This window comes from Scyliorhinus torazame, chromosome 17, assembly GCF_047496885.1.
Source record: "Scyliorhinus torazame isolate Kashiwa2021f chromosome 17, sScyTor2.1, whole genome shotgun sequence".
Lineage (NCBI taxonomy): Eukaryota > Metazoa > Chordata > Chondrichthyes > Carcharhiniformes > Scyliorhinidae > Scyliorhinus > Scyliorhinus torazame.
In genome coordinates this window covers 19,834,950-19,847,666 of record NC_092723.1, presented here as the reverse complement: position 1 = coordinate 19,847,666, position 12,717 = coordinate 19,834,950, and the positions used below count along the sequence as shown (strand labels likewise).

The following is a 12,717-nucleotide window of genomic DNA, read 5'->3' as shown; positions in this document are numbered from 1 at the left end:
CTTGAGAAGGCAGTTTTAAAAATATTGGAGGGAGAGGAAGAAAGACTGTTTCACTAACAGAGTGAAAAAGAGTCAGGAGGGAAAAGAAAAGTTCAGGGGCCATGGGGAAAGATCAAGGAGCATTGGGATTAATTGGATGGCTTTGCCAGAGGTAGCTCAGACACAAGGGGATGAATGGTCTCCTTCTGTGCTCTATCATTCTATGGTTCTTAATCCCATTGGGGTAACAAAGACTTCACTCATTTTCTAACTGGAAGTGGAAATAGAGAGACACCTTGGGGATGGGCCAATGGCAGGATGTGGGGGTGAGGCGGGAAGTCATGTGATGCAATCTCCAGGAGTATCCAATCAGAGTGGGCAATGAGGACCTCATTCATATAAAGTTATAATTTACTTCATTTGCATTTCTCTTGTGTTGCCAATGGCAACAGATCTTTAGTGTTCTGATTGAGGAGTCATCCATGGCAGTAGCAGCGCGAAGGACAGCCCTTTCTAAAACTCCAGGCCCATATAAATTAGAGTAGGCCAACGTAAGCCAGCAAAAAACTGTGTCCTTCCCATGTCCTATAGGCTATGGACCAACGTCACAGTTTGCCCCACCCCCATTCCCCAACCCCACCCCCAACATTTCAATGCCTTTATGGAATTATTCTCATTTCATGCCCTCGTCATACATTTTCCAAAATGCTCAACTGGCCAATGAACAATGAATAATTTTTGCCAAAATTGCCGGGAGAATCTTATAGCACACGAGGAGGCCATTCAGCCCATCGTACCTGTGCCGGCCCTTTGAAAAAGCTATCCAAATAGTCCTACTATCCTGTTCTGTCATCCTGCAAATTTCATTTCAAATGCATATCCAATTCCCTTTGAAAGCTACGACTAACCTTGGGTTGTGACGATGCTGATTGTGGAGACTGTTTCTTCCCATCTACGTTTCCAAAACCCTTCGTAGTTTTCAATTTAATCCCCCCTTAACTTTCTCTGTTCTGAGGAAAATGTTCCCAGCTTCTCCCTCTCATGCTTGGATTTGTCTCACTTAACTGCTAAATCTTTCTCTCCTCCCACTCTATCATTGACCCTTGGGGTCAGTAATATTTTAGTTGCAGAAAGGATTTCAGAGTCAGTTCCATCTCCTGGACCATGAGTTTACAACGTATTTATAATCTGCGGGTTGATCTTGGGGTAGATTTTTGCTAACTGCTGTTTCAAGCACAGGGCCGCATGCAAGGTCATATGTATCAGGATCATCCTGAATTTCTGATGGGACAACAACTTGCCTTTAACATCGTAAAATGTCCCAAGAATATACTCAGGCAAAAGTTGACACTGCGTGAGAGAAGGAGATGTTAGAACAGGAAAAAAAGGCTTGGTCAAAGAGATCAAATATAATGAATGTCTTACAAGAGGAACAACAGCAAGGAATAGGGAGGAAATTCCAGAGCTTAGGCAGCTGAAGACCTCTGATAGTAAAATAATGAAAATCGAGGATGAGTACAGAATTAGATGATAGCAGAGATCTGGGAAAGTTAGTTGTAGGGCTCGAAGAGATTACAGACAAGTGAGAGACCATCAAACGAATTGAACATGAGGGTGAGAATTAAAAACATAATCAAGGTACCACTGGGCTGGGAGCCAATATAGATCATTGAGAACAGGAAAGAAAATGTGTCTAAAAATAACATGTCAGCGAAGAATCACATTATCCTCAAGATTCATAACAAAGTCTTAAAAATCAGCCAGCCTTGTTTCAATGTAGACACTGTCAACGTTTATTAAATCTCCCAGCTGTGTGTTCCTATCTATATAGAACAGTCTAGTTCTTGGAAGGGCCATGAGTAGCATCTGTAATACCTCCCTATTCTACCACATCGAAGTATTAACAACCAAATCAGATACTAAATACAAACAAAATCCTAATGTTTCACCTCACTCATTCACAAACCACATAATATTCACATTCATCTAATGAAGCTGTCCTACCATCGTTATAGTATGAGGAAAATGCCACTCATCTTGTGATTACAAATGTAGGTTTGAGGTGTCGATTAGAACTTACAGGATAAGAAAGAAAATAATCTTCTTAAGCACAGGCAAATAGCGACAAGAGGTTTGAGGGGTGCGTGATCCCATTCATGACTCAGTTATTGAATGTACTGCTGTTTGTGATATTGAATAACACACCCCAGGATGATCCACTCTGCTGATCCCAGTTGGGGCATTCGGTGGGGCATTCCGGTCCCCTTCAATATATCTAAGAAAGGCAACAATCAGTCGGTGTCACCCGATCATTATCCAGGTGCTCCCGGCTGGGTGGCCATCAGCAGGAAACGAGATCAGGACATGGTAAACAACCAAATTCAGGGGTCAAATGTCCAGCTGACTCAGTGGAAGCCTTTTACGTTGAGAGTAAAATGGATCGGAAGCTGGAGGGCCTCCAGGAACGGTAGCCCAGAAAAGGTCAGCTCATTCAGGAGATGAGCAAGGGAACAATGGGAGTCCTCACTTTCTGAAAAGGGAGCGCAGGCAAGATGAATCTATCCCATTTGGATCACGGTGACGTTGCAGACAATTTGCAGGGCGATACATTTCAGCGCCGCTTGTCTTAATGTAAAATGTGGCAAACAGAGAGAAAAGTAGCTTGAATATGTTTCATCTGACAACTAGTCACGACATATTTCACTCTTGACATTCAAATATTCAAAAAGAAGGTGTTTGAACAAAAGGTACTGTAAACAATATTGATCCTGCTGTCTCTGGGGCCATTCAAGGGTGCAAAGGAAATTAAGTGCAATTCATTTTCTTTCAACATTTTCACATTCGAAATCACACCCAAACTACATTGTTATAGTCAAACTGAGACTGTTTCTCAGTCACTGCCTGGACCAGTTTATTTGTGCAATTGTTGGATCTCAGGTTCCTTTCATCCAATAATGTGGTACAACAGCTCCCACATCCATCCTGAACTTTGCTGTTCTGACTGTTGCTCCCTCGCAGCGCAAAGTAAAAAGTCACCTTCTGCTTGGATCCCTTGGTGGACCTCTTGGTGATGGCATCTCCCGGGTTACTCGCTGGCACCTGGCTGCACTTCTCCTTCACCCGCTTGCTTTTGTCAGGCCGGACGCTTCTCAGCAGCTTCTTGAAGATATTGGCGGTGAGGTTCAATTTTTTCTGGAATTCCTGAGATCTGCTGAGCATGGGGACGTGGTCATGTCGACCTCTTCCATTCAAGGAGGCAGAATGGGGCTTCTTCTCCAACTCAGGCAAGTCCAACCAATTGCCCACCAAGTCAGCAAAGACGTTGTCCCCCAAAATGAGGGGTTGTCTATTTCTACTTTGGGAGAGCAGAGAGGAGGTCCAGTCGTCTGAGGCATTGCAGTCTTGTCTTATCTTACTGCCCGATTTGCTTGCTGTAGGGAGCCTGTGGACCTCTGGTGGGGCAACAGCCTGGATCTGCTTGTTGAGGTCCAGTCTGGATGAAGCTGAAGATGGGGCATCCTTCAGATGATCAAGAGGCTTCGATAATAATGCTGATGACTGCATTTCTTCACAAGGAGCCTCCTTTAGATATTCCCCTAACCACAAGTCCATGGGTTTTTCAGGCTGCCCTGGGAAGATTGTGAGACTCGATGCACGTAGTTTGCTGCTGTTGGGTTTGGAGATTTTCCTTTCTATCTTGGAGCCTAGCCAGCCCTCAATGCTCTTGGGTTCGTCCTTCCCGTTCCTCAATCGTTGCTGGCTGTTAGTGATGGATGAAGCTTGACTCTGGCGCCCTGAGATTTCCAACTGTTCCAAAGCTGTCTGCACTTGGAGAAGTTTCAGCTCCTGGAGGGCGCCCATCATAGAATTCATCTGGTCCTGCAACCCATCTCCAGCCTCCTTCATAGATTGCTGTCAATGCACATTGTACACAATTAGCACTGCAGCATTACATTAGCAGAATATATTGAAAACATCTCTATGTCATTCCCATCTACTAACGAACCACACATCATCTGCACAAGGCAGCCATTTGCTTGCTCACCAATTCGCAACATTGACCCTCCCCTCCTCTTCCCAAAGCATTTATATAAAAGACGAATAATAATTTTCTATTTGTCTGTCCATCTACAGGGACTAACAAAGCCCTAAATAAATAACTCTAAATGGTCCCCTGCACAGAGTCAAATCACTGAATACAAATATAACATGCACCAAAGTAGTTTCCCAAGCTTATATGATTTTCCAAAGCATTTGGGCTGTACATTCTAACAAGATATTGAGGGAAAGGTAGAATATAGGGATGGAAAATTGAACTTTTAGGGTCTTTTTCCAGGAAGGGATCTGTGTTTGTGATCTGGCTCCTGCTTTAGGTCTCCCTCGAGTGGTTTAATCGCGATTGAGCTGACAAGGGATATCTACAACGTCAGCGAGCTTTGCCAACTAATTTTCCCTGTAGAAACGCCTCAAAACTTGATGCAAGTCCCAGGATGAAAAGTATCCCCCAGACGTGTCAACAAATCAGTTTTTAATAAAACAATTCCATCGACATCAGAAATGAAGGCACAACGTTGGATTAAGTTAAAGATTTGTGAATGAATCCTACTGAAAATATTTTAAATGTTCCTCTCTCTAATATACATAGCCATATATATATACATATATAAGGATATATTTTATATATATATTCTTCCATACAGTCTACACCAGTGGGAGTTTGGTTATTTTGTTCATAGATTCACTTTGCTATTGAACAGAAACCTTGTTATGATCTACTGTAACTTTCTAATCTTCATCTCTTGTTTAATTGACAATAGCATATCTGGTCTAAGACGTCATTTTCTTCCTGCACAAGCACTGTCCCATCACTGAGTGTGATGAATAAAGCCCCTTTCAAAGGAGCTGTGTTTTATTAATGTTGATTGACAAGGAATCTGGTGACAAATACAAGACCATCAAACGGTGGCCATATGTTAGATGGGTGTCGCTTGGTTGATCCAGTTAATCATCACCCCAAGGTGTGCTTCATATATTTTTCTTACACCCGAAATATCATGACAAGTGACAAGGCTTTAATAAGCATTAATATTTCACAGAGGTCAGTCAGGTTCTATATCAATCAAATAAAATGTTTATTAAAATCTGTATGAAAGCTTTGACTGCTGCTGGTAAGTCTGAGGGAACTGCCCTGGTATATTTTGTCTGGTTACTTTAATGGGTAGATTAAACATAAGAACACATATCAGAGTTAGATATGAACTTTTATTGTTTTAATTCAGACATTGGCTGTTTTGTGTCTGTTTGTTTTTGTGAGTCGGTGTTTTTTGTCTGTGTTTTTTGTGTGTCTGTGTGAGTGTCTCTCTCTGTGTGAATGTATGTTTTTGTGTGTCTGTATGTCTTTGTGTCTAATTGTGTGTCTATGTTTTTGTGTGTATGTTTGTCTGTCTGTGTGCGTCTCTTTGTGTGTCTCTCTATGTGAATGTGTGCTTCTGTGTGGTGTCTGTGTGTCTCTCTCTGTGAATATGTGAGTTTTGTGTGTGTTTCTCTGTGTGAACGTGTGTTTTGTGTTTGTGTGTCTCTATATGTGTCTCTGTGTGTGAAGGGGTGTTTTGTGTGTGTCTATGTGTGTGTCTCTGTGTGTGAATGTCTGTATGTTTGTATGTGTTTCTCTGTGTGAATGTCTGTGTGTGCATGTGTCTGTGTGTGAATGTCTGTGTGTGTGTGTCTGTGTGTGTGCATGTGTCTGTGTGTGTCTCTCTTTTTTTTAAATGAATTTAGAGTACCCAATTCATTTTTTCCAATTAAGGGGCAATTTAGCGTGTTCAATTCACCTACCCTGCACATATTTTGGGTTGTGGGGGAGAAACCCACGCAAACACTGGGAGAATGTGCAAACTCCGCTTGGACAGTGACCCAGAGCCGGGATCGAACCTGGGACCTCGGCGCCGTGAGGCAACAATGCTAACCACTGTGCCACCATGCTGCCCCGCTGTGTGCGTCTCTGTGTGAATGTCTGTGTGTGTGTGTCTCTTTGTGTGAATGTCTGTGTGTAAATATGTGTCACTGTGTGTGCCTCTCTGTGAGAATGTCTGTCTGTGTCTGTGTGTGTGTGTCTTTGTGTGAATGTCTGTGTGTGTCTCTCTGAGTGAATGCCTGTGTGTGTCTCTCTGTCTGAATGTCTGTGTGTGTATGTGCCGGTGTGTCTCTATGTGTGTTTCTCTCTGTGTCTGTGTGTTTCTCTGTGTCTCTGTGTATCGCTGTGTGTGTATCTCTCTGTGAATGTCTGTGTGTGTGTGCCTCTTCGTGTAAATGTCTGTGTCTGTGTGTGTCTCTATGTGTGTGTGTCTGTGTGAATGTCTGTGTTTGTGTGTGTGTCTCTATGTGTGTGTCTCTCTGTGTGAATATCTGTGTCTGTGTGTGTCTCTCTGTGTGAATGTCTGTGTCTGTGTGTGTGTTTTTGTGTGCCTCTCTGTGTGAATGTCTGTGTATGTCTCTATGTGTGTGTCTCTCTGTGTGAATGTCTGTGTCTGTGTGTATCTCTATGTGTGTGTCTCTCCGTGTGAATGTCTGTATCTGTGTGTGTGTCTCTATGTGAGTGTCTCTCTGTGTGAATGTCTGTGTCTCTATGTGTCTCTCTGTGTGAATGTCTGTGTCTGTGTGTGTGTCTCTATGTGTGTGTCTCTCTGTGTGTGAATGTCTGTGTGCGTGTCTCTATGTGTGTGTGTGTCTGTGAGAATGTCTGAGTCAGTGTGTGTGTTTTTTGTGCGTCCCTCTGTGTGAATGTATGTGTCTGTGTGTGTGTTTTTGTGTGTGTCTCTGTGTGAATGTGTCTGTGTGTCTCTATGTGTGTGTCTCTCTGTGTGAATGTCTGTCTGTGTGTGTGTCTCTCTCTGTATGAATGTCTGTGTGTATCTCTATGTGTGTGTCTCTGTGTGAATGTCTGTGTCTCTATGTATGTGTCTCTCTGTGTGGATGTCTGCCTCTATGTGTGTGTCTCTCTGTGTGGATGTCTGTGTCTGTGTGTATCTCTATGTGTATGTCTCTCTGTGTGAATGTCTGTGTCTCTATGTGTGTGTCTCTCTGTGTGGATGTCTGTGTCTGAGTGTGTCTCCATGTCTGTGTGTGTGTTTTTGTGTCTTTTTGCTGGCTGTATTTGAATGGAGTGCTGCTCACTGTCAGCAGCGGTGAATGAAAACCGAGGAGACGGAGGGATATAATGTTTTCCACACCAATGCTTTCAATCCGAGTGTTTTTTCGGCAGAATGCGTGCGTGTGGGAATCATATGAATCATGTTCAACGAGGCAGTTTAATTTTGCCAAAGGAAAAATGGGCACAATTTCGGATTGCGATGCAAAGAAAAAAAAACTCTGGTAATAATTCCGGAGTCCCATGCAATCTTTAAAAAAAAAGGGATTTATTTGCAACTGAAGCTTCCTTTCCCCTCAATAGAGTAGGAGTCATTCTACTTGTGTCCCTACATAGTGAGGGCGACCCCCTTCCTGAGGCGAGAAGCTTCTTTAACCTCTATGTAATTGAGGGCACTGGGAGGGAGGGAACGGCTGGATGGGAGGGTCCTGTGTTAGAACCCCCTCCACCACACTAATAAAACACAGCACACACATAACAAAAGTGACACGAAATCCTAGAAGGTGTTAATTTATACACAAGAAACTCACCTCCCCCCCTCCCCCCAAAAAAGGACAAGTAATAATGAGCTGAGTGCACTGATTTCCATCTGAACCAATCTGGAAAATGAATTATATTTACAGAATTGTAGTTGACTTCATTATTGTTCAGTCGCACTTTACTGCAGGGGCAGATGGTAATGCTGAAATTTCGGCATTCCAACACCTTCACAATCTATTATTCCCTAAATGGTTGAATTGAATTAGGAGATGATGGAGACAATAGTTTAATATTTGATATACAAAAACGGTTCGTTTTATGAGCACGTACAAGAGTGGGGTAACTTCACATCAATCGCCCCACTCTTGTGAGAGGCAAGAACAGCACCCACCCACCCATACACACACACACACATACACACACCCATACACACACACACACCCATACACCCACCCACCCATACACACACACCCATACACACACACACACATACACACACCCATACACACACACACCCACACCCACCCACCCATACACACACCCACACACACACATTCACCCTTCCCCACACACACACACACATACACACACACCCACACACATCCACCCATACACACCCACACACCCACACACACACCTCACCCCATACACCCACACCCCACCCCACACACCCATACACACACACACCCATACACACACACACCCACACCCCACCCCACACACCCACACAAAACTCCCAAGTAAATCGAGTCCACCTTACCAACTCTTGCTTCAGACGGCGCAGGCTGTTGTCCATGGTCCCCTTTATCGGGGGGGACAGTCAAACAAAAGCAAAACAAAAAGTTATAGAGGGTCAAAACATGAATCTACACCACCCGAAAAGAATGCAGCACAATCCACGTGTCCATTGGGAAGAGTGTGCAGCCTCTGGATACAGTATCCCTCTGTCTGTCAGCCGGTCTGAATTACACAGAGAGAAAGAGGGAGGGAGGGCTGCTTAGAGAGGTTGGCTTTGCATAGTCCCACTTACGTCTGGTCGAGTCTGTACAGTGCAAGTGTTTGCTGGATTTGGTATCATATTACCGTCCCCTCAGCACTGACCTATTGATCATTAGCTAGGCTTTTACCCACATCCGTCCTCTCTTATTTCTTTCTTCCCCTGACACCACAGTCATTTTATCTTCTGATTATTGTAATAAATATATTTTAGAGACAGTCTCTTTCCCTCATCCCCCCCCCCCCCCCCCCCCCGCATTGCTGCCAGTCCTGTTTATGTTCCTTTCTGACTTTGACGCCACTTACTTACACAAGGGAGAGTGAAAATCTGAATCCGCCCCCAAAGGACTTTTGAGGCTGGGGGTCCAATATAATATTTCAGACAGAGACTAATAGATTGTGGTGTGCAAGGGTATGAATGCTCATGAACTCAAGGCAGGTGGATGCAGTTAAAAGACAGAGGTCAGCCACTATTTATATTTAGTAATTCACATTATGCAGGCATCGCTGGCTAGGCCAGTATTTATTGCCCCTGCCCTTGAGAAAGTGGTGGTGAACCACCTTCTTGAGCTGCTGCAGTCCATGCGGTGTAGGTACACCCACAGTGCTGTTAGAGAGAGAGCTCCAGGATGTTGACCCGGCCACGGTGAAGAAACGACGATATATTTCCAAATCAGGACGGGGTTTGACCTTGGAGGGGAACTTGCAGCGGGTGGTGTTCCTGTGCGCCTGCTGCCCTTGTGATTCCGGACGATAGATGTCGCAGGTTTGCAAGGTGAGGTCGATGGAGTCTCGGCGAGTTGCTGTCGTGCATCTTGCCAATCAGTGATGCATGCAGCTGCCACTGTGTGCTGGTAAATGATGGCACGAGGGGCTGAATGGCCTCCTACTGTTGATATGAGTCAAGGCAGCGATACCTTCTAAAGCTGCCTTCTTTATATGTGGGCCAAGTGGAGCCTGGGCAGTGGGGCCTAGAAATTAATAGATGCCTTGGCAGTGTTATAATCATTTGGTGTCCAATATGGTGAAGCACACTCACAATTTCTGTTATATTGCTGAAAGTAGAAAAAGAAACATGCAGTGCCCCTGTATGAGACATACAGAAGCACCACTTAAATATCGCTTATGTGTTCCCAATGTGTCGTGTACGGTGTGACACCAACACTTAGGAGGTCCGAGCCAGATCAGAAAATGCCAGGAGTGAAGTCCTCACATTTCTTGGCTCCTGATCAGTGACAGAACCTTAGGCACACAGAGATACATAGTACATCCGGCAGAAGGCTCATTCCTCACCCAATGACATAGGGCGACAGCCAAACCCTGGCATTATCGTTCTCTAGTGTCTGTATCAAACACTCCTGTGTCTGAGCTTGGCTTCAGTCTCGTGCCAGCATGTCACTGGAGTGCCAATAAAAAGAAAGGCTTGCATTTACATCGTGTCTTTTGTGGCCTTGGGACGTTCCAAAGTGCTTGACGGTCAACAAAGGACTTTTGAAATGTAGACAATATTGAAAGGCAGCTTTAACACCTCGGCGGAAAGATGGCACCTCTGACAGTGCAGCACTGCGTCAGGAGTGACAGCTTAGATTTTATGCTTGCAGCCCTGGAATGGGAGTATGAACACAAAACTGACCCAGAGGTGAGAGAGCTAGCCACTGAACCACTGCTAGTCTGTGAGGATAATCTCCAGAGAACATACCAACATACAAATTAGGAGCAGGAATAGGCCCCTCGGCCCCTCGAACCTACTCCACCATTCAATATGATCATGGCTGGTCTGATTGTAAATTCAACACCACATTCCCTCCTTCCCTGATAACCTTTCACCCCCGACCAATAATCTACCTACCCTGCCTTTAAAACATTAAAAGACTCTGCTTCCAATATCTTTCCAGGAAAAGAGTTCCAAAGATTCATGATCTTCTGTGAGAAAGAAATTCTCCTAATAATAATAATAATAGTGTCATACGTAGGCTTACATTAAAACTGCAATGAAGTTACTGTGAAAAGCCCTTAGTCGCCACATTCCAGCGCCTGTTCGGGTACATGGAGGGAGAATTCAGGGGCGTCATTCTCCGCCCCCCCCAGAGGGTCGGAGAATGGCCGTTGGCCGCCGTGAATCCCGCCCCCGCCCCCGCCGAAGTCTCCGAAGGAAGAAAAGTCGGCGGGGCGTTAATGGCTCCGCTGCCGCGGAGAATGTCACGGGTCTGCGCAAGGCAGCCGATTTTCGGCCTGCCGATATTCTCCCTCCCGGATGGGCCGAAGTCCCGTCGACGTGATGACCGTTCACGTCGACGTGAATCAAACCTCCTTTTCATCGGCGTGACCCGGTGCTCCAGGCTCACGCCGACCAGCGAGGAGGTGAGTGACGGCCTGGGGGGTTGGCTCTGGGCAGGAAATGGCGTGGCCGCAGACTGATTGCGTGAGGAGAGGTGTGTCTCGACTTGTGTGTGTGTGTGTGCGGCGGGGGGGGGGGGGGGTGGTGGTTAGAGTAGGCTGGGCTCCGGGGGAGTGCCGGGAGGGGGTCCGTGCCAGGGTGGAGGTTGGGGCTTGGGGGGGGTCCGTGCCGGGGTGGAGGTTGGGGGTTGGGGGGGTCCATGCTGGGGTGGAGGTTGGGGAGGGGGTCCGTGCTGGGGTGGAGGTTGGGGGTTGTGGGGGGTCCGTGCTGGGGTGGAGGTTGGGGAGGGGGTCCGTGCTGGGGTGGAGGTTGGGGAGGGGGTCCATGCTGGGGTGGAGGTTGGGGGTTGGGGGGGGTCCGTGCTGGGGTGGAGGTTGGGGAGGGGGTCCGTGCTGGGGTGGAGGTTGGGGGTTGGGGGGGTCCGTGCTGGGGTGGAGGTTGGGGGATGGGGGAGGTCCGTGCTGGGTTGGAGGTTGGGGAGGGGGTCCAGCTGGGGTGGAGGTTGGGGGTTGCGGGGGGTCCGTGCTGGGGTGGAGGTTGGGGGTTGGGGGGTCCGTGCTGGGGTGGAGGTTGGGGAGGGGGTCCGTGCTGGGGTGGAGGTTGGGGAGGGGGTCCGTGCTGGGGTGGAGGTTGGGGGTTTGGGGAGGTCCGTGCTGGGGTGGAGGTTGGGGAGGGGGCCGTGCTGGGGTGGAGGTTGGGGAGGGGGTCCGTGCTGGGGTGGAGGTTGGGGAGAGGGTCCGTGCTGGGGTGGAGGTTGAGGAGGGGGTCCGTGCTGGGGTGGAGGTTGGGGAGGGGGTCCGTGCTGGGGTGGAGGCTGGGGGTTGCGGGGGGTCCGTGCTGGGGTGGAGGTTGGGGGTTGGGGGGGGTCCGTGCTGGGGTGGAGGTTGGGGAGGGGGTCCGTGCTGGGGTGGAGGTTGGGGGTTGGGGGGGGTCCGTGCTGGGGTGGAGGTTGGGGGTTGGGGGGGTCCGTGCTGGGGTGGAGGTTGGGGAGGGGGTCCGTGCTGGGGTGGAGGTTGGGGAGGGGGTCCGTGCTGGGGTGGAGGTTGGGGGTTGGGGGGGTCCGTGCTGTGGTGGAGGTTGGGGAGGGGGTCCGTGCTGGGGTGGAGATTGGGGAGGGGGTCCGTGCTGGGGTGGAGGTTGGGGAGGGGGTCCGTGCTGGGGTGGAGGTTGGGGGTTGGGGAGGGTCCGTGCTGGGGTGGAGGATGGGGAGGGGGTCCGTGCTGGGGTGGAGGTTGGGGAGTGGGTCCGTGCTGGGGTGGAGGTTGGGGGTTGGGGGTGTCTGTGCTGGGGTGGAGGTTGGGGAGGGGGTCCGTGCTGGGGCGGAGGTTGGGGGTTGGGGGGGGTCCGTGCTGGGGTGGAGGTTGGGGAGGGGGTCCGTGCTGGGGTGGAGGTTGGGGAGGGGGTCCGTGCTGGGGGGGAGGTTGGGGGTTGGGGGGGTCCGTGCTGGGGTGGAGGTTGGGGAGGGGGTCCGTGCTGGGGTGGAGGTTGGGGAGGGGGTCCGTGCCGGGGTGGAGGTTTGGGAGGGGGTCCGTGCTGGGGTGGAGGTTGGGGGTTGGGGGGGGTCCGTGCTGGGGTGGAGGTTGGGGAGGGGGTCCGTGTTGGGGTGGAGGTTGGGGAGGGGGGTCCGTGCTGGGGTGGAGGTTGGGGAGAGGGTCCGTGCTGGGGTGGAGGTTGGGGGTTGGGGGGGGTCCGTGCTGGGGTGGAGGTTGGGGAGGGG

General features: G+C 48.7%; 1 protein-coding gene across 1 annotated transcript; it reads right to left on the bottom strand.

Annotated features, from left to right (window-relative positions):
* Positions 1–1,745: 1,745 nt before the first annotated feature.
* Positions 1,746–8,801, bottom strand: inka2 (inka box actin regulator 2). Its single transcript, XM_072480150.1, has 2 exons — positions 8,367–8,801; positions 1,746–3,891 (listed from the first exon to the last, which is right to left on the bottom strand). Exons 1-2 carry the CDS (start codon positions 8,400–8,402, stop codon positions 2,827–2,829), a joined length of 1,101 nt encoding a protein of 366 aa, XP_072336251.1. The 5' UTR covers positions 8,403–8,801; the 3' UTR covers positions 1,746–2,826.
* Positions 8,802–12,717: the final 3,916 nt, after the last annotated feature.

Coding starts and splice junctions, on each gene's coding strand:
- inka2 (XM_072480150.1), bottom strand. CDS start 8,402: ATGGACAACAGCCTGCGCCGTCTGAAGCAAGAGTTG. Junction 3,892..8,366: donor GCCGTCTGAAGCAAGAGTTG/GTAAGGTGGACT, acceptor GTGCATTGACAG/CAATCTATGAAGGAGGCTGG.